Raw genomic sequence first — 23,961 nt, forward strand, 5'->3', positions numbered from 1 at the left:
TGGCGAGAGTTAGGGATGGGGAACAGCAGAAGACAGCATTGCCTCAGAGACAATAAGAAGCCTATACACCTGTGAACCTACAGGTGTATAGGCTTCTTAGTAGTGATTTCAGCAGCACATGTAATGATACAGCAGTCACTGGAGGATTTTTAGCAACCTTAATTTCTTTAGCTTTCCATTGGTACTCTTGTGTGGGTAGTAACGTGTTTGGGTATGCTCTGGGTTAGTCAACATCATTACTTTATAAAGGGATTTTTCAATAATACGGAAAGTAAAAGTCATTCAGAACTAACTTCATCTTTTGTGTTTTGGCAGGTTTAAAAAATGACTGAAGATGACAATGATGAGCTTATATTTATTTGTAAGTATTAGAAAGGAAAATGATCTAACTCTCATGGTGTGACTTGTCTACAAGGTATAAATGTTTGAAATTAGTCTAAAAGAGACTAAGTTTTTGCTTAGAAAAGTATTTATTTGAAGGAAGCTCAAACAGCTTAGGGGAGAGTAGAGAGAAGGTTGCTCATTTTAAGCCTACGCATTCTTCTGGGTTTATTGGCAAACACACAGAGAGACCTCTGAATGTGAGATGGCAGAACAGGTTTTTCATGGTGAGATTGAAGGCCTATCACTAGTCTACGCCATTAGTTTATGCAGCCAGCTTTAGCAACCAGGGGTGTCTATGGGGAACTCTGACCTCTAGCCTGAGCTGAAGATCTGCACCTTCCGAGGAGGATGCAGGCTTGTTATTCTCCCTGGATAAGCCCAGTGTGAGGTGCAGTGACTGCCCTGACAAGTCTCACTTGGGGCATTCACTGCTTCCTTGTGCCCCTGTTGCTAGGCCTGCGCTTCGTGCAGCTGTGCAGCTTGGCTTTGTGATGTGCCTTCTCTGTGTCCCCCTGTGCCAGGCTGGGCTCCATGGCCCGAGGGCTGGATTCATGGGGTCGTGGCACGTGAAGAGAGGCTGCAGCGGTGGCGTCCCCAGGGAGTGTGGTGGGCAGTGGCCCATGCTTCATGGAGCAAGTAGGCTTGTTTTGCAGTGGTGTGCTAGCCTTGTGGCCTCTCCTTTGTCACCAGCCTGCACATGCAGGATCTGGTGTTATAGTGGAGAAAGGTTAAGAGGTGTACAGTCCACTCAACTACTTGTATGAGCAGAGAGGGCCCGGATACTGTGAATCTGATCTGGGAGGAGCAGAATGGATTATATATCTTTGCAGTATGGATCCACAGTCTTTTAGTCATGGTAGTTCCACAGCTGCGCATTTACCATATGGCAGCTGTATCAGAAAGTTCCACTTTTCCCTCCACCACCCCTTCACCAGGATTCCTTCTAAAACAGCGTTGACATAATTGAGTTGCAGATCCCAGTAGTGAAGTTACCTTATCTTGCCCTTCATAAAAAGACCCTGGTGGACAGCAGCAAGGATGGGGATATGATACCATTCCCTAATTGCACAGATAGACGGTGTCACACAACATGATTTTGCCCCTTCCAGTGGAGGCTGTGGTCATTGAATTTCTTGAGCTTTCTTGTGCTCTTTGTAAGTTTCTCCTGTGGGATATGGGGACTGCTAATGTTCTGGAAAAGTTACTTGTTATAAGTGATACTGTACAATCCTATAATTGACATCATTGAATGTGTATTTTGGAGATGCAAGAGAGTTTAGGAATATTTGTGTAGAAATCTGTGAATCTATTCCCCCCAGGGCATTTTACTGTTTATCCCATGTTTGGTTTTGTATTTCTGCTATGACTTGAAAGTGTCACATACAGCGAGTGTAACAGCCTTGGGGGATGTCTGCTGTAAGGCACCCCTTAGATTTTGAGAGATGTGCTACACAATGTCAGTATCATATTCCCCTTGCTTTGATCATTCCTCTGCAAAGAAGAGAAATGGGTAGCTTATTCCTGCATGTGGTTTTGGACAGTGCTGCTTGCACTTTGTTGAACCCATGCAGTGGCTATCTTTGCAGAACTGAGGGCTGTGGAGGTGCAGTCAAAAGATGGGGGTGACAAAGTGCTTTGTTGCTTTTGGCAGAACAGCCCACTTAAAAAGCTGCTGCTCTGGCTGTTCCTTCCTGTCCTTATTGGTTATGACAGCCCTTTGTGGCTGATAATCCAGTCTGGTTTACACATTCCTCTGTGGCTCCTCTGTCCTCTTGGGTTTGGAAATTTGTATTTAGCCCAGATTATTTAAGTAATACTAAGCATGGTGTGGGCTACAGGGACACCTAAGGGGGCTCGTGGTACTATTAGCAGTTCAGGATGGAGGGGGCCATTTGGCTGTAGGCTTAGTTTTGATGCTGATGCTATGTGGATAGCACTTGCCTGCAGATCCTTTCCTCTGATAGAGCTGCCTGGTGCCGTACAGCAAACTTGTCTGGGAAGTTCATTCAGCTGAAAAGTAAACTGATGGGAAAAACTGGTTGTTTCATTCCTTGGTTCACCAGAAGGCAGCACAAATGGCCATGCAGGAAGCAGCAGCCAGCTTTGAGTGTCACATGAGCTGGTACTGCTGTTTGTCAGGTGTATGTGGATTTTCACTGCTAAGCTGGTTTTGTTGCCAGAAGAAGAAACAATGTGGAGCTGTGCATTGTAGTTTGGGGTCCCTTTTCCACATCTTAGAAGAGCTCCTATTGTTAGTTCACTGGGACAAATAGTGGGAGGGAGACCTTTCCAGTTAGGGTACAGAGTTGCTTTACCAGAAGGGACATACCCTGGAATGACGTAGCTTTTGTCTTGTTCTCTTCCCAAACAAGGTGTAACCACCCTCTGCTGTACATCCTTACTGGTGTTACCTGACCTGCTTCTGTGAGTGTGGAGCTGAGATGGAAGTTGCACTATAGGAATATAAAACCTGTGTAATGGTCTCTTGTTCAGCTGCATCAGCAGCTGACCAGGCAGGGCAGTTTGACAAGCTTGTTTTTCACAGTGAAGCAATGTCGATGCGTTTGAAATCCTGTTAAGTTGGCTTAGAAAGCCTCAAATTATCCTGGTTTGAAAATTGTTTCATAGGAACTATTTAGCTCTGAGTAATTTACAGTCACTTAAACCAGAAGTGAATTTTGGTAAGCTGAGTAGTTTGGAGGAGCACCAGAGGCACGTCCCTGCGCTGTGGGTGCGGAGGGTGAGCAGATCAGGCCTGGCTCTGGACAGAGCTGAGCTCCCACAGTGTGCTCGTGCCCTGCTCAGACCTTGGGCTGGTCCTGCTGCTGATACTGGGTTTGTCTCTCCTGCCGCTAAGAAGACCATGCTGCCAAAGCTGTTTCTAAAAGCTTGAGTTCTGGTGAAGGTAGTAACGTGGTTTGCTTTAGTTGCTAGATGTTACAGCACATTATCTGAAGAGTTATGCCATCTTTAAGCAGAATATTTACTGTAGATGTAAAGCTGTGATATTCCTTTGAGAGACTATTTAACCAGCTGTCTTCAGATCATACTGATTATGATGTGCATTATCTCACCTATACGGATGTCACCTATCAACCTGATGTTCAATTATACATGTCCTTTTGAGCAGTATAAATAGACATCCTACTCTGTGCATATGTATTTTGCCTGGTGCTAGATTTTGTATTTGGCTCTTGAAAGGAGGAGGCAGCTGTCTTACAAAAGTGTTTTCTATCAACCTTTCTGTATGCTGTCTGCTTCCTTGCAGGGTGTGAGGACTGTGGGCAGTACCATGATTCAGAGTGTCCTGAACTGGGCCCAGTGGTGACAGTCAAAGACTCTTTTGTATTGAGCAGGGCAAGGTAAGGAACATTTGTGTTAGTTCTGACTAACCCAACACCCATGTCAGTTCTTTAAAGTGTATTTGCTGTTTAATGGGTGTCACACTGACAGCTGAAAAGGGAAGTAAAAATCTATGGGAAGCACATGGCCTTGATTAAATAGAAAGGCTGATGTGCACACTTGTTTTGCCAATGACCAGGCCCAACAAAAATGATAGCACCAGCAGGAAGATGAACCAATACGTAGACTGTATTGTAGACAAAAACATTATGATATGAATGACCACCAGGGGTACAAACAGGTCAACCAGCTCATACATGATCGATGCCATCCCCCAACAATCCCACAAACGATGTGACTCGGCTCACAACAGGTGGTATAAACAGAGGACTGAGGTTTCCCACAGTTGGCAGGGGAAACAGCCAAACTGGTAAGTTAAATACATAAGAAAAAGGTGCCCACGTAGTGACTCTCACCCGATCGGCCCGCGTTCACAAAGGTCTAAACAGACTGGGGCCCAGCTCCAGGGACGGTCAGGAGGTCTGCCCTGAACCAGGACGCTCTGTGGAGTGCACTCCACAGACAGACACTCCTGACTCCCTGCCAGTGGTCCCAGCTTTTATCCCCAAGCAGACACCTGACCTTTGTCAACTCAGTGGGGGACCCCTGGGGCTCATTTCCCTTATGGCTCTCCCTGCAGGGCCGGCCGCACCCTGGGGGGAAGCTATAAGGCAAACTCACCACCTCTTCATGAAGGGCTGTGGGAATCACCCATACGTCAACCTTAATTCGGGGCTTGGGGTTCAAACCCCAGCATTTCAACACTGAAGTGCTCTTTTGAATTGAAGCTAAAAAATAACTTGTTGTTCATCAGGGCTTTGCTTCTTTGATGAGGTTTCTGGCAAAAAGTCACGTAGTTCCAGATGGGGTGATGTCTTCTGTCTTGGTCAAGTACCTGCAACTTTTGCCCTTCCTCAAATGTACCGTGTTGGTTTCAGAGAAGTGTGTGAGGATTTCTCGTTCATATGAATGTTGGGTCCTCCTGCTTGATCTAACCTCTAGATCCTCCACTGAGAAGCAGAGCAAGTTGTTCCTCATTATTGTGAGTCTTTATGAGTGTTTAGGGGTAATGCTTCTGTCAGAATATCTGTGACAGCACAGCAAAAACATCCTCACTTGCCAAAAGAAACAAATAGACTAAATCTAGTTAGGAGAGAACAACACTGGGCAGTGATTTTTACAGAGGAAGACAATTGGGCATTCTCAAGTGTAAAATGTAAGGCTAACAAGAAGAAACAGCTGTTGTGAAGATGCAGTACAAATGCAAAAATGGAAGGGTTCAACTGTCTTCTTCATGTGTTATACAACATGCTTAGGCTTTTGTATTTCTTCCTGGGAAGTTATGGACAGAAAAAATGGGCAGCAAGTCTGACACATGCTGGCTGTGTCGGCCATCCTGTGCAGTCCTGGGATCATTCTGTAACAATTGCTGAATGTTCTGGGCCTGCCATGCCGGTCCCGTGATCACTCTCTGCCTGGGCAGGACTCTCTTGGTGTACACAGTGTACACTGGCTCCATGTGTGCAGGAGCTGTAGCCAGTTTTCCAGGCCAAAAAAGAAAACTCACTGCTGCTCCTGCCAGGCACCACCTTCCTGTGCCTGGAAATCTGTCATGGGTGATCTCCTGCAGCAAGTGTTAATGGGGACTCCTGTCTTAACAGCCCTGACACTAGAGGTGCTTTGTTCTTGAGGATAATTTCAGGATGCCTGTAGGAATAATAGATACTTGTGATGAAGGTGCTTTTCTTACACACAAAAACTGGGCCTGGGCAGTGCTCTAAGTCTCTAACCTGTACTAAGCAGATTCAAGAACAAATTAAACTGTTATTTCTTACCTTTTATCTTTTTTTTTTTCCTTGCAATTTGATGCTTTTATTTATTTGTATGGTGGAGAATTACTGCAGTGTCCAGGTGTTCTAACTGTGAACGTTTCCAAATACAGTGCATGCACTGGTTATCAGGTTTTTGTTGACATGCAGATGGTAAGTTGAAGTGTGGGCTGCTGGATGGTGGGTTTGAAAGCAGAGTTTAAAAATGGTTGTTTCAGAAAAATGTATTTATTTTCCTGCAGAGTTTACAGCTGAAAACAAGGAAGGTAAGAAAGGGAAGAAGAAATGTAATTGCTGCCTTTTTTTTGTCATTGAGCAAACAGCAGCTGAGAGAGTGAGTTGTCTGAGGTTGAAGGCAAGTTTAACCACAAACTGGATATGAATCTCTTAAAAACCAATCTAGTTGTTTAACCGCATGATCCTTGTTTCCTTTATCCTACTGAAAAGATAAAATGAATGCTTTGTGGTTAGAAAACAAGTGTTGAGAAACACCTCCTAGACTTCACTGTCTCTAACATTGCATATTCTGTTATTGAAACTGAAAACATTTTTTCAATACATTTGCTTATTGCTGTGACTGCAATCTTTTTTAATTTCACTTCATCTAGACAAGAAAGCAGATCTGTCAGTGTCAACTATGGAGTAGTCAGTAGCTTGTCTTGATTTTTTTTTTTTTTTTTAGCTTTTCATCTGTTAGCGCAGACCTGAAAAACAGGGTTGCATTTGTTGTGTATAAAACCAATGTGGTGGTTCCAGTCATGCAATTTTTCTTGTGGATTTTCTCTGTCTTATATGTAATAACAATATTTACTACATATAGTTCTTCTTTTTGGTAAATGAGAAGCACTTGTGATCAATGTATCAATGATTGAAGTAAGTGGGCTAGAAGATGGAAGGAAAACTTCCAGGGCTTTCATCTTCAGGGTTGTGATCTGCCTAAGAATGTAAGGTGTTAGCTGGGGGAGGAATATAGGTTATTTTTTAAAATAAGTATGATTATAACCAAAGATCTGTAGAGTCATAGGATAATTCATTTTGGAGATGCCTCAGGATATTCCAGTCGGAACTAACATCCAGGCTGAACTGCTCATTTTTATGCATGTTGTCTTTTCTGCTCTTGCCATGGGCCTCTGGGAAGAGCCTGACTCCTCCATCTCGATGATGTCCCTGTAGGTGTGCATAGGTGGCTGTTTGGGCCCACACAGCCATCTCTTTCCCAGACTGATTGAGTTCTGCTTCCCCAGCCCTTTCCCACAGGGTAACTGCTCTAGCGCTTGACCATCCTGGTGGTCCTTGTTTGAGCTCACTACAATTTGTCACTGTCTTTGCCATACTGGGAGCCAAAACAGGATGCAATAGATTGATAGGCTCTAGCAAGTGCAGAGCAAGGGAGGACAATCACTTGCCTCAATCTCTTGGCTGCTCCTGTTCATACCATCCAGGATGCATTTTGCCCACTTTGTTGCTGGGATGTTCTGAGGCCTCATGTCCAGCTCGATGCCCACTGCCACCCCTAGGGTCTTTTTCTTTGGTGATGGCACTGGCTGGGGTTCTTCCTTCCCACATGCAGGACTTAGCATTCTTTCTCAGAATTATTTTATTTGGTTCCTACTGGTGTATCCCTTCAGGCTCTCCAGGTCCCTCTGGATAGCAATCCTGCCTTCAGACATATGGAATGTGTCCCCAGTTAGTGTGACCTGCAAACTGGATGAGAGTGTACTCTGTTGCCCCTTCTAGGTCTTTGATAAAGATGTTAGACAGTACAGGTATCAGCGCAGACCTCTGTGGTACACTGGCTGTTGTGGCCTCCAGGTAAACCACCATTGGTCATGACTACCCAACAAGTTACTTACTGCAGTAGTGGTGTACCCACTGGGACCATAACATCCCAACTTGGATGCAGAGATAATATTGAAAGCCTTACTGAAGTCAAGGGAAGTGAGAGCCACTGCTCTCTTATCGACAAACCTGGTCTTTTTATCCTGGAAGGTAGTTTTTCAGGCATGAGTTGCCCTTAATTTATTAGTGGTGACTGTTTCCAGTCACCTTCTCCTCATGTGGCCCTAAAAGCCTCCTAAAAGGTCTTCTTCCATGACTTTCCCATGGACTGAAGTGACATCAACCAACTTGTTCCTTCTATCATCCTCTTGGTCTTTTTTGAAGATGGGTGCAACATTCGTCTTTCTTCAGTCATCAGGGACTTCCCCTGATGGCCACGATCTTTCCAAGGTGATAGAGAGTGCTCTGGCTTTGGCATTGAACTGCTCAGCCACCACCCTCCAGTGCAGCCTGTCAGCTCCCTGGACTTACATGGACTGAGCTCTCTCAAGTAATCACTGATTTGGCCCTTCTCCACTACTGCTAGTTGTTTGCCTCTGTTTCTTTATAAATCCTCACAGGTGTGTGTTGATCAGAACACTGCTGCCATTGGAGGTTAGAGAAACAGATGGTGACTTCTTTCTTCAGTGACTTCCTGCAGTGTTGTCCCATGTGTAACTTTTTTTTTTCCTCAATTCTCTCCAATTTTTAGATCATCTCTGCCTTCTAATTTGGAGATAAGACAATTGGAAGATGGGACTGAAGGAGTGTTTGCTCTGACGCAGCTAGTGAAGCGGACCCAGTTTGGCCCATTTGAATCCAAGAGAGTTGCCAAGCTGGAAAAAGAATCGGTTTTTCCCCTGAAGGTAAGACACAGCACATGAAAAGCAATAACATAAATAAAGCAGCCAGTTTTATCTGTGAGGAATTTATGCTAACACTATGGGGGAAAAAAAAATGGGGGGGGGTGTATCTGGGACATCTTTTAGGCATGTGCTGTAATGGACTATCTAAAGAACCATTCTCTGGGCAAGATACAGAAGAACCAAACAAGAGGCTCGTTCTTCATCTTTGAAGTGAACATCCTCGTAGGAGATGGGGCTCAGATACAGTCAGCAGAACTGCTTGGCTTTCACCTTCTGCACATGATGGTACAAGAGGAACAATGACTATGGCAGTTCACTTGGGTTGTTTTAATGAGTCTTTTCAATTTGATTGTATTTGCCTCATGAGCAACATACACATTACCTTTATGAAACATGCGGAATAAATATTTTTTTTTCTGTTTTCCATCTGCTGTATTCTCTTTACAAGTTTTGGCAAGAAGAATGCTATAGCAAAAATTTAATTCTTAGTTTTCAATAGAACCTAAATGGGAAGTAAAGATCTGGAAATGCAACTCAGGCTGATAGGTATTTCACAGTGTGCTGTTTGGGTTCCCCTCCATTCTCCTGTGTTCAGTCATTCAAATTTTGTGAGGAGCTGGTAGCTATCGCAAGAACTCTTAGGTTACAAGTTCAGTTTTTTCCTCTCTTGCCCCTGGTAGTCTGTCCCAGACTTAATCATCTGAAGATGCGAGTGCTATGTGAAACATGCCTGATTCAAGTGTTGAAGCTTTCTTTGTCTCTAACATGCCTTGAGTGGAAGCCATTGCAAAAGCAGAAGATCAAAATTCTTCTTCGCTTTGTGTTATTTGTTAGGGTTTTAATACAGGCATATTTTGCTTGGCAGGTGTTCCAGAAGGACAGGCCCCTGGTGTATTTTGACACCTCAAATGAAGATGATTGCAACTGGATGATGATGGTGCGACCAGCCACCGAATATGAGCATCAAAACTTAACTGCCTTCCAGCATGACAATGATATTTACTTCACCACCTCCCGGGACATCCCACCAGGAACTGAGCTGCGAGTGTGGTATGCAGCTTTTTACGCCAAAAAAATGGAAAAGCCAGTGCTGAAGCAGGTCACTAGTATTGCCAATGGTATGTGTGGGGGGCCTTTTTTTCCTTCCTAGGGGCCCAGTCCTAATAGGGACTGATAGTCCCCTACTGTTGTAGTTAACAGTGCTGTTTATCAGATAGGCTGTGACCCTGAGTTTGTTAGCCTTTAGAGTCAGACTAACCTGCATACGTGGTTGCCCTACAAGAAGAAAGCATAGGTTCTTCACCTTGATATGTCTGAGGTTTTGAAAGCAGATGGCCTAACTGATGATCCAGCTTCTTCAGAGTGAACAAACTGGATAAGTAGTTCTTAACTGAAGAACTGGTGGTTACATCGAGACCGTTGTTGGGTAGAAGAGCAAAGGAACCCAAGTGTCAGTGTAAGTCTGAATGTATGCAGATTTGCTAAAGCCATTATTTTTCAGCTGTAGTGAAAATGTAGTGAAAAAATGCAGGAACTGTTACACAGTTATAAAACCCTACTTTTATCTTATGCAGCCTTCCATAGAACCCATAAGATAAGCTCACGAAGGAACTGCCATTCCACATGATTGCTCATGCATTGGCAAAGAAAGGGAGTGGGTTTTTTAGAATCTGAATTGGAATTGCTGGAAGTCGTTTGTTCCTCTGCCCCTTCGTTTTCTTCTACTTTTGCATTTCTACAGCTAAAAGGCACGATCCTTTAGCATTGCAAGAGCATTTTCTTTCTGCTCTTGAGTTGAGATTACTCCCTGAGTGGTATTACTGCTACACTGAGTGTAATTTTGGGGTGGCAAATGGCTTGGAGAAAGGCCACTGCTATTAGTGTGCTTCATGGCTGATCTTGATGGTAAGCACAGTCTTAAGCACTGCAGCTGAATCAATGCAGTTAACAGGTTTCTGAATTTTAAAATGTTTCCCGTTGGTATTGAGAGGTTTCATGTTTTTCCTCTTTAGTTTAACCCATTCATGTATTTTTGTGTGCATATAGGTATTTTAAAATATTGTCTAGGTGCATCCTGCTAATGTTTAGGTACATTCTCTGTTAAGCACTTTCATACACACTCCAAACTATGAAAGGCACATTGTGTTCAGGCTTAACAATGTCCTGGGTAGGATTTTACATGAGAATGTTTGGTTTTTTGCAAGCCTGCTATAGGGAAAAAGTTTCTGACTATGGTTACTGCCCTCAGCAGAAAGCAAGAGAATCAAAAGGTTTGGAAACTAAAGAAAATGAACTGTTTTTTCTCTTAACAGATGTGTGCTTGGTAGTGATGGAATCTGATAAAGAGGGGAATAAAATCTCTTCAAAATCTTCGTCTGCTGTCATTCCCCATAAAAAAACAAAGAAATCCAGCATACCAGCAACTGATCCAGCAGGTATGCAAAATAAAAGTATTTTTAAGGGAGATAGTGGACAGACATAGGTCTAAGGAACTGTTAGCTGTACCACTTCTACACAGATATTATGGTTATATAATATATATAAAATTCAGAAAATATTAATCTAAAGATGATTTGAAAGTCTGGATTTTTATTTTTATGTTCCTGAGCATGGTGTTTAAAGTACATATGCAGGTGTGGTGGGTTAACCCTGGCTGAGCAAGTGATGACCACCAAGCCACTCTATCACCCTCCCCCTTTCCTCTCCCTCCTCCACAGAGCAGAAGGGGAAAGGGAAATAAGATGGAGACAAAACCCCTTCTGGTTTAGACAAAACCCATTCTGGTAAAACCAAAGGCAGTTTAATTAGAAAGCAAAAGGCAAGCAATGCTGCATGTGGAAGCGAAGAAAAAAAACCCCAAAGATGTATTCTCTCCTTCCTGCATCAGCTGGCCCCTTCCTGGGAAGCAGGGCTCCAAAATGCGTAGCAGTTGCTCCAGAGGACCAAGGAGTAGCCACCCCTCCTCCTCCTTTATAGTTGAGCTGACATCATATGGTATGGAATAGCCCTTTGGTCAGTTTGGGTCAGCTGTCCTGGTTATGTTCCCCCCAAGCTCCTGCCCCCACTATAGAAAGAGCCTTGGTGCTGTGCGAGCACTGCGCAGTGGCAGTCACAACATGGGTGTTACCAACACCATTCTCACTCCCAGCACAAAGGCACTGCTCCATGAGGGCTGCAATGGGAAAATCAGCTCAGCCAGACCTGATACAGCAGGTTAAAGAGTGACAGAGGGAATGATAAACTTGTAGGCAGATGTTCTTCACAAAAAGCACAACTGATCCTGATTTTGGAGGTGATTAGTGTTGGGGTGGGAGCAGTTGCAAAGAAAATCTTCAGAGTCAAAAGTGTGATAATCTAAATTATTAGGTTCAGGAAGAAAACATGAGACTGTGAGTGAATGTAAGGACAGTGCTGTTCGGGACTGACAAAAACACTGGCCACCCCCAAATTATAATTATACCATTATACCATTATATTATAGTTCAGACTATTTGAGATTACAGGAACTCAAATTTAAATTAACTTATAAGCAATACAGGTACTCTTGGCAAAGAACACGTGGCTCAGGAAATAACCACTGGTGTCATAGGAACTTTGTCCCCAAGGTCAATTATGAAGCAATGCTCCCCGCACCATGTAATCTCTGATAAGTGCAGCAATGAAATTAAGAACCCACTTAACACAAGTTGCCACATCTAAAAATAAACTCAGAGTATGTAGCGTGGAGATCAGGATCAAAAGAAAGCCATTCTGGGTCTGTTCTTTGGAAAGGTCACTTTTCTAAATTTTGCTTCGTAATACTAAAAGTAGTCAGGAGATGAGGAGCAGAGTTGTTGCACGTGTGTAGAGAGCAATTCATCAGAAGTTCCATCCCTTGAACTTGGATACCGTCACAGCTAGAACATGAAGTTGTCTAGGGAGCTGTCTTTCAGTTTGGTATAATTTATTTTTCCTACTTGGGGGGGAAACTATGAAGAATTTGAACAGCTCCTCCTACATCCTTCATCCTATTGTCTGAAATAGAAACAAAACATTGCCTATTATACTTTGGGAGCTCTAGAGTGTTCCCACTGATGTAGTGCTTCTATGTTTCCAAAATAAAATATGCCTCTTTTGATTCTGACTCTTTGCCTCAAGTCTTACAAAGCATTTGCAAACAGACAGATCTGTGCTTCCAAGTAAACTAGGCTGTGCTGCAGCCTCCCTGGAAGCCTGAAAAAGTAGGAACCTAATCAGGACCTGACTCTTCCTGGCAAATCAGTGCATAACTAGGGTTTCTAGGTTTACTGCCTGAGGCAGCTATGGAGCAAGGGAAGTGCAGAGTCAGGGACAATTTTCCAAGACAGACTTTGGTTTTGCAGATACTGCTTTTTCAGTTTTACTAGCCTGCAGCTTCATGAGGCAGATACAGTAGCTTACATCTTGCTTACCAATGTGACTCTTTTTTTTTTTTTGTTTCTCTCTAAGTTATACAGAATCTTGGGGTTTAGGTTTGGTGGTTTGGGCCTCCCAGACTTGAAATATCTCAAGATCAGAAGTCATTTATGTAGCCTCTGAAGAAGGCATTTCTGTTGCTCGTTGCTTCTTATTTATTACAGCATGGATAAACTCAAACCTCTTTAATGAAGAGCTTTGAACTTAACTTGTAGCAGGGATCAACCTCTGTCTCAGAGAATCTTTTATTTTGGCTTAAGAACCAGCAGTGAGAAGGAGGAGGTATTTTTATCATCCTGTTACAGATGGCGTCCTAAGGCAAAGAGGGATGAACTGACTTGCTAATGATCATACAGGAAATCTGTGGCAGAAACTGAGGTGCAGTCTGAATCTCCAGTGCTGCCATTCACTTAACCTACTTTCAGTGTTGTCCTTCTCCTCTAGAGGAGTCTTGTAGGCTGTGGAATATTCACCTTTGTATGTTCCAGAAAAATCTCTGAACCAGTCCAGACTTAAAAGATCCTCTTCACAAATTCAGACATCTCATCCAAGGACTTAAAGGCAAAGGGCTGAGAACAGAGTAACTTTTTTCCTCTTATCTTCTTTTTTTCATTCCACTTCCATTTCCATCCTAAATTCTTCTTTATTTTCTTTATTTGATGTGAGCTGGTATGCTAATTAATACATTAATATGGTGGTTTCACAGAACATCTAATTAATAAAACTGCTCAAACCCAGACTTTCATTGACCTCATCTTTACTTCCATTCCTCCAAATGTCCCTACTCTGCAATGCTCTTCACAGAGAGCAAGGAGGCTTCTCCTGCCTCCATCCTCATCTGACCCAGAAAAGTACTGGTAACCCCAGTTTTAAAGGTGCTAAAAATTGCTTTATGTTGTGCCTTTGATAGTCAAAGCTCTTTAGAAAAAGTGATAAAGAAACCCTCAGGGCTTTGTAAGGACACTGATACTCTCTCCTGGCATCATTTAGTTTCTATTCTGACCTCTCGTCTGTTGTGACGTTTTGAGTGTTCACATTTGGAAAATTCTGAAGTGGTCCCAGCTGCCCCTGTGGGCCTCATACTGCTTAAATTATAACTTGGGATAGTCTAGGAGTTATTGCAAGATGAACAAAGCTACAGGGATTTACCACCTTCCCTTTTTCAAAGTTTTTTAGTGTTTCTCCTTGTTGTGATTTAGTGAACGCTCCAGAAGGCAGTGGAGCTTCAAAAGCAGAGTCCAGCCAGTGGACATGTAAAGTGTGTTCATCTGCTTTCCAGGAGCCTCAGCTGCTGACAGGTAAGAAGTGCTAGAAATTCATGAGAGAGTACTGAGAGGCATCAGGACAGTTCTGCTCTTCGAGAGCAGGACACTGTGAAGCCATGGTGCAGTAAGATGCAGGTTCTAATTTTTGTGTTCCTTTGAGAAAAAGAGTAGCAGGGAGGGTAAAATAGTAAAATGGTGGATATAGCAGTGGTCAGTCTCTGGGCAAATGACTGTGATGTTGCATCTAGGAGAAATAAAACTGTTGTCTAGAAGATGACATGTGTGTGAGGAATATCAAGGATGGGGAGCTGCATGAGCAGTGTATAAGTTCAGTGATACCAGCTTATACTTAGTGATATTGTCTGTCTGGTATTTATGGCACAGACTTAGTAAAGGTAATGAAATACATATTTTTTTTCTGCTTTTCGTTTGCAGTTATTTTATGCAGTTTTCAAAAGAATTTAAAATGTTTAAGAGCTCTGACCATTTGATGAGTCATTTTTGAAAAGGGGACTTAGGTGCTTAATAACTTGGGCATTTGGAAAAACATAACCCATTATCAGGGAGCACAACCCTTTTACAGTGTTCTCTAAAAAAATTCTGTCCCTGTGAGTAATAGTTGCAATGTTTAATAGATGGTATGCTTTTATTTAGGAAGGTATTGTGACTGCTGTTGAAATGATTTGAAGTGAGTCTTTGCTAAGTGAGGTTGTGCTGATAGATAGGCTTAATCTGGATCTATCCTTTCGAGTATTTTATGACATGTCCTTTCCTCCGTACTGTCTTATTCTTTCCCCTCCATGCAGAGCACTTGCTGAGTCACCTGGAACAAGCTAAAGGTGCCCCTCAAGCCAGCCAAAATGAGGCTGTTGCAGAGAAGGCAGCCGAGGGTCCCCCTGTGGGTCAGCCAGGGGTTTGTGAGGCAGCCAGTGCCAGCACGGACTCGAAGCGGAGAGCCAGGCGGGGAAGAAAACCCAAAACAGCAAAAGCAGAAACCCCCATTGTCATTGTTGAAGATGAAGATTCTTCAGGTAAACCAAAACTTAAGAAAATGGTGAGCACATATCCCCACATACGTCTGTATTGGTGCCTTCTGAGAAAGGCTGAAAAAGTAGCACAGGGACAAGGTGGAGGTTTTTTTGTTAGATGACTAAAACAGAGGATTTACAGACTTTGTTAATTATCTCTGAGAGCCTTGTCTACGCTGAATGTTGCAGCCCCTACACTTAGATTGTCTGCATTCTTCTGTGATAGTTTTAGTAATAGAGGCCCAGAGAAACACAGGATAGTGGGTATGAGAAAGCTGCCTATCTTTCTGCAAGAAGGAACAAGAAAGTATCCTCCCTCTCAAGAAGAGATACCTTCCTCTCTTTAGCATAAGGCTTACACCTGAAAGGAGCCTTTTTCAGGGCCTTACCTCCCTGCAAGGGAAGTTCTGGTAAGAAATTTAATGATGCATAGTCAACCGCTCCTTTAGTAATAGGTTGGAAATGTAAGAAATTGTGTCTCTTCAGGAGATGCTGTCTACAAATAATGTGTTTAGTGGTACATCTCGTTACAGATTCTGCATTCGAGGTTTTATTTCTGGCTGTGCACATTGATGCTGTATTTTTTATTATGTGTTTGCAGTGGAACATGTAGCTGACGTTGTAACTGAGGTCCCACCAGAAGAGGTGGCCCTTCCTTCAGCTGCAGAAGAGAGAATTATGGAATTGGTTTTAGGAAAGGTGCCTAGCACCACAAATAGCATCAGTTCAGTGACGAAGTAAGTGTTCTGGGATGCAGAATTTCCTCTTAGGATTAATTAAGATTATGTAGCATCTTACAACTCTCCTCAGCTTCTGGGCACACAGATGCTCTTTTTTATTGGTGTAAAATTGTCTGCTGCTGCTGCTGCTACAAGAGCTGACTTTGAGTGCCACAAAGATGGCTTCTGCACTGGAGGATAGTGCACAGATGGTGAGGTATTGGTAAGAGAATTTTGGAGCATAAGCCATGAGCATTTCATCTTCCGTTGTGGTACTGCTTTTGTTCAATGCGATTCCAAAAGCCTCCTGCAGCTACAAGGTGGAATATTACTTACATTGGATGTTGGTGGTAAAGCAGGTTTTTCCTTAAAAAATTATGCTGCTATTATTATTATTCACTCTTTTTTGTCATCTTAACTCATCAGTGATTACATGTTGATTTGTGCGTGTCATACTTGAGATTTGGAGCAGTGGGAGGGACAAACAGTATAACAGAACCTCAGGAAGACTTAAATATAATTTGATTGATTTAGGTTCTTTTATGTCTTTTTCTCTTGGTAAAATTGGCATTTTGAACTATTTTTTGTATAATAAACCACTTGATTTTTCAAAATTGGTTAGTAATGCTCTATATTGAAGTCCTTAACAGATACAGAGCCATCAAAGATGCTTTGCAGTGGGTGGTTGTGCAGGGAGATGGAACAGTGCTGCTGCTTGGTGGCCTGCTGCCCTCTTATCATACAGAGCTTTTGCATGCCAGCTGCTGAGCTTCCTGAGCTGAAGTAGTGCTCGTGTTTCCAGAGGAGATGCAGAACAGATCCTTTATGATCCTCTGAGGGGCCTGCAAAGAGAATCTCTGAGGCTGGTGGCTGCTGCTTTCTGCCTCGTTTGCTCTGGGTGAAGATCATGTGGAGTGAGCTGGGCTCTGACATCTGCTGCTTTCAGGGGGTGGGGGAAGCTCCAGGCCCCCCTCCCTCCTGCTAGAAGCTGAGCCTAACACTCTTCTAGCTTTTTCCAGCTGGTGGGGCTCTTCCTTGCAACCCGTGGGATATCTTTCAGTCCCTGCCTTTCTTTCTCTAATCCAGTAGGTTTGCTCATCACCAAAACACCATGTCCCTCAAAAGAAGTTTAATTCTCTCCAGTAGACATGGTATTCGGCGGAAGCTGATAAAACAGCTTGGGGAGCACAAGCGAGTCTATCAGTGCAGTATCTGCAGTAAGATCTTCCAGAACAGCAGCAACCTCAGCAGGCACATCCGTTCTCACGGTGGGTTGGCTTTTGCCTCGCTTGCCTATTGATTTTGTCTCTTGTTGGTTCCACCTTTGAGTAAAAGAGCTAGACTATTTTTAGATACTTGGATACGTAAGAGAACTCCTCTTTTTTTTTTTTTTTGACTCTTTCTAGGAAATTTTTAGTTGTGCAGACCAAAATATGGGAAGGTAGTTGTGTGATTGTATGATGACAGTTGAAGTTAGAGTATTTAAAATTTGAATTCGGGTATATGTTTTTAAATGGTGGCAGGGATGTGATGCTTTTCCAAAGCTATCCTTGCTTTTAGATATATACATATATATCACCCTCACCTTCACAGGAACACGGGTAACATTGCTGTGTACATGTCAGCTGAGTGAGTCTTTTAGCTTGTGATGTACAGTTCTAGGTATCCATGACCTAAGGATTCTGTGAAAAATAATCACTGAAAAATGGTGAGAGAACCAAACAGAATAATTGTCAAAATTGTTGGAAAGGGTTAAAAGACACTAATGGGATCTCCTAAATTACTGAAACTTCTCATCACTAGCCTGCTTGTTTGCAGTTGTTTGTGCTTTGGTTTCCCCTGTCGTGCCTGGTGTTCATTATTATCGGTCACTGACGACTTTCTTTTTTTTAATTTCATCTTGACTGATCCCTTCAGGTGACAAGCTGTTTAAATGTGAGGAATGCGCGAAGCTGTTCAGCCGTAAGGAGAGCCTGAAGCAGCACGTTTCTTACAAGCACAGCAGGAACGAAGTGAGTGGAGATGACGAGCGGGCTCTGGCTGAGTTAGATGAAAATGTGCTAGCTGGGGAGCTTGGGTCGGTTATATGTGAGCAGATATCTGTGTGAATAAGTGAGACAAGACTGGTAGGGAGAGGTAACATCTATTAAAACACTTAATGGATTTGCAAAGCGTGAACACGCTTTTGAGCACACAAGTCCTTTTTCGTGTCTGAATTTCCTATAGAAAGTTGTTTTCAGGCAACAGTTACAGCAAGACAAGCTGGAGTTAGCTGGACCTGCATGATCTAGATGTGAGATCTGGCTTCAGTTTATAGTACTAAATAGGGTTGTTCTAGTCGTGTTTGCTTGTCCTATTTCATTTATGCCCACCTATAGTGTCATGTAATGTGTGAACTCTCTGGGGAAAGGCTGTGTCATTAAGGGGCGGGCTGTGTGTGTTTGTACTGTTTACGGCAGCAGCACCATTCCTGTTGGTGAGGGCCTTTCAGTGCTGCTGGCATATAAATATTAAACACACCTCTAGTGGGGCCTTATCAGTGAATATTTCTGTTGCTTCTTGGCATCAAGGTCCTAGGCTCTCAGAGCGCTGGCATCTCCTCTGGAGGATGAGTCAGATTACATCTTGGTTCTCAAAAATTCTGTCTCTGTGTTAGACTAGGGTTTATCAGGAAGACTGTTAAATGCACACAGATGCATGGTCTGCTTGTTTTGTGTAGAGCTCAGATGTAGGAGCATGGCAGGATGACAGCATCACAGTTTTGTATCAATGGTATTTAAATCTTCTGTCAGAGGAAGACAAATTGGAGAAGATAGAAACAGCAAAAGTAGTTGAGATTTAGGATTTCCGTGTCAGAAGTGACCTGGCTTTTTTCCCCTCTTAAACACCTGCTGCTTGCACTCCTCAGGTTGACAGTGAGTACAGGTACAAGTGCACGACGTGTGAAAAGGCCTTTCGGATAGAGAGTGCGTTGGAGTTCCATAACTGCCGGACAGGTGAGAATGGCTAACAGGTCTGCTCCTGGCACCTCTGCTCCCTTTGGGGAGCATGTCTGCAAAGCCATCTCAGCATAGTAACTACAAAGGAGGAGTAAGCATTTAGAGTTTTTTTTTCCATCGTTAGAAGAAGCAACCTGCCCTTCTCCTTCCCTCTTCCCTCATGGCTGTGATAAGCAAAGTATAGCCAGTAGTCTGTAGAACAACACATCCACTTATATATTGCTTTTTTTACTGTCGCCTGCTCACCTCTCTAATATCCTCACTGGTATTTAATTTTTAAGCTCACAGATAGCCAAAGAGATGGTGACAGGGTTTCTTCACCTTATTTGTCTGAAATAAGAGGAACTGGAAGAGGGGCAGTTTTCTGGGATTACAGTTTTCTTCTGCTTTCTCTCTTTAGAGTTGCAGTAGTCTCTGTGGGTTTTTTTTTTTTTTCCATGTTATCACTAGAACCTGTCCTTTTCTTCCATTGCCATATCTTTTAATAACTCTGTATAACTTGTAATAACTCATATTATTTATACTGTAATAACTCTGTAATAACGTGTAAGAACTCATATTATTTATGCTGAATGATTTTGTGCTTAGACTACTGTGATAACTGTCAGTCCAGAATCACCTGGGTAAATGCCCCTTACAGCATCAGTCAAAGTAGGTTTTCTCATTTCTTTTCAGAGGGTACAGCTTGTTTAAAAACTCAGCCTTATGAAGACTGGCAGGTAATGCCAAGTAACACCAGTATTGTGTTTTTTTCAAAGGCAGCAGCTCATTTTTTCTCTGAGATGACTGTTACCAAAATGAGCAGCAGTTTTTGCTCTACTCTCTAACACATCAAACTGTTACTACTTTTATAATTGCTGTAGCATTGGCAGGACTGTGCTTTCATCTTCCAACAAAAGACTCAACTACTGAATACAAAACAAATTCTCCATAGGCCCATTATTGCATAATGGTCTGGAAATTTTATCCTTCTAGAGTATTGAGTACTGGGTGGTACTAGGAACCAGTACTGGCAGAAGTATTCTGGCACTTAGACATAGCTGTGATGTTGTGCTGCTGTATATGGAGTATTTTACCAACATTAAAAACTTAAACCCAACTGTAATGGTTTGAAAACAAACCAGTGAGACACTCCCAAGTCAGAAATACAATTTAATAGGAAAAAATAAAATAAATGCAATAATACAAAGGAAAACCACGGGCAGAGTCAGAATACAACCTGATACTCTGTAGTTAGGGTGGTGGTAGCAGTCCAGATGAAGCAGTGGTCTCGTAGGAAAGATCTGGTAGCTCTTGTCCTCTGGAAATCCAGTGGGCAAGGCCTCCTCTGCTGTTCTGAACCCCAGTTTATATCCAGGTGGGAGCACTTGGCTCCTCCCCCTGGGTGGAGCATCTCACAATGGGTTGATATCATTCTGTGAGTCATGCAGTGGGTCCTTGATTGCCCATTAAACAGAAATAGCTCCTGGGGGGAGCTCTGTATGAGTCATGGGGCAAGGCATGGATGGGCCCATTAACAGGGAGGACTCCTGCTGGCTGGGAAGGTGTTAACGTCTCCCCGGACCTCTTTCCTTATCTGTTACAGCCTGGGGTGTGAGGTCTGTCCTGGGCAGCTGCTACCCATGATTTTCTTAACAGCCCATGAGCACTGACATAGAGAGTATAGAATACACAGCTTTTGGTTCTACCCACATAAGGATAAACTGGTCCCAGCCCCTGTAACCATGACACCAGCTCTAACAGAATCCACTCCAAACATAATTTTAGTGTATGCTAGGAAGCAGACCATGTGAGGAAGTTATGATGCAAGAGTCAGTGTTCAAGTTAGTATCATATATATTTATTGCCTTTAAAAAATGTCCTCCAGTGATAGCTAAACTCATAGGTAACAAAAATAAAATCGACAGGTTGTTTATTATCTACTAAAGGGAAAAATACATGGTTTTGCATTTCCCTCCTCAATCCATATAATGATGGATTATGTTAAAACTCAGGTCTAACCAAAACTGCCCATCTCACAAACGTACAGAGCCTGTTTTCCTCTGTAAAGAGCTGCACGATTTCTGTTGCTTACAGATGACAAGACATTCCAGTGTGAGATGTGTTTCAGATTCTTTTCTACAAACAGTAATCTTTCAAAACACAAGAAAAAGCATGGAGACAAGAAGTTTGCGTGCGAAATCTGCAATAAGATGTTCTACCGGAAGGATGTCATGCTAGACCATCAAAGACGACACTTGGAAGGTAAGTTTACTGCAAATCAACCTAAATAATACTCTTGAAACAGCAGTAGAGCTGGGACGGTTAAGGAAATTATTGTGCATTAAGTTGTTCTGGATGGTAGCTGTAATTTTTTTTTTTTTGGCAGTTACCTGATCTGGAATTGGGAGGTTTTGTCAAAATGTGACATTCATTAAAAATAATAGTAACAGATCTTGGAGAGGAGTTGTCTGATTCTATGGAAAATCTTCTTAGGAGGTGCACCTTCCTTCTTTTTCAGCCCCACATGATTTGATCCGATGCTACTGGAAGGTGGCTTAGCTTATCATGCAGTAGTTTCAACTAGCTGATTTTAATTATATCTTTTTCTTTCTTTGAGTTCTGGTCTTTGGTTTAAAAAAAAAGTGTGATAACTTGAAAATTGGAAGACAGAGAAGTAAATGGCAAAGTACAACTGAAAGTGACTACTGTATAAGTATAGTATAAATTAAATGCTGTGTGATGTTATCTTTCCAAACCTTGAGAATATATGAAAATGAGATTACAAGAGTTTGCTGCTCAAAATCTCAAAAATCTAAGGATGTTATAGGTATGCAAATACTTGGGTGATGGTAGATTGCTGAAATATGTCTAAAATGCCTCTAATGATCTAGATGATAAAACCAAAGGTGATTTTAAAAAAGCAGACATCGTCTAATTTGGTGCTTTGGATGTAGCTGACTGTCATGAGCTGCTCTTGCGATTCAGACCTGTGTGGTATGAACTGGAGGACAAGGGTTTGAATGACAATGGCAAAGCTTGTCATGTTTAGTTGTCACAGAACAGCAGCAGCCCTTTTTCTCTGCTGCTTTCATGAGGGAAGAGGCCTGAATTCCTCATTAAAGGTGATGCTAATAGTTGCCTCTCTCCTTAGAGACTGAGAGAGGGAACTTCTGGGCCGGATACCTGATGGAAGTGCCCAGGCCTGCTAGATTTGCCCGTTTCCAGGTGTTGACAATAAACATCTGTTTTCAGACACTTTACAGTTGGTTTAATAACCAGAGATCCATTGCTTTGGCAGACTGCTTTTATATTGTTAAAGACACTATTTTAATTTTAAAATTATCCTTTTGTTAGCAATTAAATTCTGCATTGAGGCTTTTCCCAGCATTTCACTCTTCTTCACAGTATTCACCTGAAAGGGTGCGCAGATTGGAGTGGAAAACCATGGTTTATTTTTTTTGTTTTGTTTTTTTGATGGGGACTGTTCTGTTAAGGGGTGAGGCGTGTGAAAAGAGAAGACTTTGAGCACAGCACAGAAAACATGGTGCGCTACAAGAAGGAGCCTTCGGGATGCCCGGTGTGTGGGAAGGTGGGTGTCTGCCAGCATCTGCCGTGTGAGCCACTGCCAGGGAGCTCCAACAGTACTGCTCCAGGGCTATGATGCTCCTCAACCCAGCACCTCCAGACAGGTTACCCTGACACCTGTGTGTTAAAGCACAACAGCAGCCTGCCTGCATAGGCACACAGCCTGCTGAAGGATTGAGGTGGACAACTTGCAGTGAGGAACGTCACCTTGCAGCTCACACAGGCACGTGGTCAGTTACCAGCGAGCTCGGTCACCCGGCTGAGCTGTTACTCTTTGAATGGCCTTAGCTCCAGTATATATCCAAGTCCACTGTGGCCACGGATGGAAGAAGCTCTTAAGACAAAGATAGAACAAAACTGAAGTTTGGGTTAGACTTTTTTTTTACAGGACATGTAGGACAATGCAGTGTAACATGGCCACTGTGTCTGTCAGTAAAATGTCATAGCTTATGTTATTTAAAGTTTTTCTTCTGAGATGCAAACAGCTGGAGCTGATTGTGTGCATTGGGGATAATTTTCTATTAGAAATAGTTTTCAGAAATCAAAGTGAATTTATGGTGTAGTGATGGCACTCTTGCGTTTGAGTGCTTAACATTCCTGATGTGAAATTGCTGTTATCACAGGTACAAAGACTGTGGGATTAACTAACAGTTTTATAAATGTCTTAATGATTCATGGTGCAAGATTTACTCAAGCATCTCTGTAAGTTGCTTTTTGATGCTTTGGACATGTTACGTATCAATGAAGGTAGATTTTCTGGATGTGTCTTTTTATAGATGGGTGGAACATTCATTAGATATTAGATATTTCTAATTCTACCCTGTGTAAATCTGCTGCAGCGTTTTTGGAAGTCCACTTTCTGATGAACAGCTGATTTCAGTCAGTTCCTTGGAACTGCACACTTGTAGTTTGCTGTGCCAGCAGTTTCTGATAGCAGGATAGCTAAGAGGAGCTCTTACATGTTTTTGGCCCAAATGAGTAAAAGAGGACAGTAAATATGTTGTGTTCTGTCCATCGGATAACTTGCAAAGAGCTGTAGCTCTGCTGGATGTGATAAAACCACTCTTGCTTCCCTCTTTTGTTTTAGGTATTTTCATGTAGGAGCAATATGAACAAACACCTTTTAACACACGGAGACAAGAAATACACTTGTGAAATCTGTGGACGTAAATTTTTCAGGGTGGATGTGTTGAGAGATCATATTCATGTCCATTTTAAGGTAATGTATTAATAATTTGTTTAAAAAAGCACGTTACTTAGCAGACACAAAAACATAGAAATGATCTTATTGAGGCTGTTATGGCCACACGTTCACAGTGGCAACACAGCAGTGATTATGTACCCTGTGCTGTCATGTTTCTAAGCAGCCTGGCATGAGTTGTGCTCTGGTTTACCCATGCCTCTGTTTCTACATCTGGATGGCTACAGAGTATGTGGAGTATCATCTTTGAAGTTATTTCAGCTGCCACTGCAGAAGACTATTCTGAACACTGTAGAAAAACCACCTCTGTGACTTCGGGTGAATCACAGAGGTCACTGGGTGTAAAGCAGGGAGAGTGACTTAACAGGAAGGCTGCAGGTAGATATATTGTTCCAGCAGCTGTAGTTTGGTTGGGCTGAGGTCTCCTCTCTTTGTCGGGGAAAAAAATA

At 42.6% G+C, this 23,961-nt stretch overlaps 1 protein-coding gene across 1 annotated transcript in view; it reads left to right on the top strand.

Moving 5' to 3' along the window:
* Positions 1-324: 324 nt before the first annotated feature.
* The window catches only part of PRDM15 (PR domain containing 15), a 32,267-nt gene continuing 8,630 nt past the window's right edge, over positions 325-23,961 (top strand). The window contains exons 1-14 of the mRNA XM_008947632.1: positions 325-361; positions 3,653-3,746; positions 8,146-8,299; positions 9,165-9,417; positions 10,612-10,734; positions 13,933-14,031; positions 14,805-15,029; positions 15,628-15,763; positions 16,835-17,013; positions 17,663-17,757; positions 18,654-18,741; positions 20,821-20,988; positions 22,221-22,315; positions 23,399-23,530. Coding sequence (XP_008945880.1) covers positions 325-361; positions 3,653-3,746; positions 8,146-8,299; positions 9,165-9,417; positions 10,612-10,734; positions 13,933-14,031; positions 14,805-15,029; positions 15,628-15,763; positions 16,835-17,013; positions 17,663-17,757; positions 18,654-18,741; positions 20,821-20,988; positions 22,221-22,315; positions 23,399-23,530 — 1,878 coding nt within the window. The remainder of the gene's footprint in view (positions 362-3,652; positions 3,747-8,145; positions 8,300-9,164; positions 9,418-10,611; positions 10,735-13,932; positions 14,032-14,804; positions 15,030-15,627; positions 15,764-16,834; positions 17,014-17,662; positions 17,758-18,653; positions 18,742-20,820; positions 20,989-22,220; positions 22,316-23,398; positions 23,531-23,961) is intronic.

The sequence above is a fragment of the Merops nubicus genome, unplaced genomic scaffold, assembly GCF_000691845.1.
Source record: "Merops nubicus isolate BGI_N331 unplaced genomic scaffold, ASM69184v1 scaffold7829, whole genome shotgun sequence".
NCBI classification, from domain to species: Eukaryota; Metazoa; Chordata; class Aves; order Coraciiformes; family Meropidae; genus Merops; species Merops nubicus.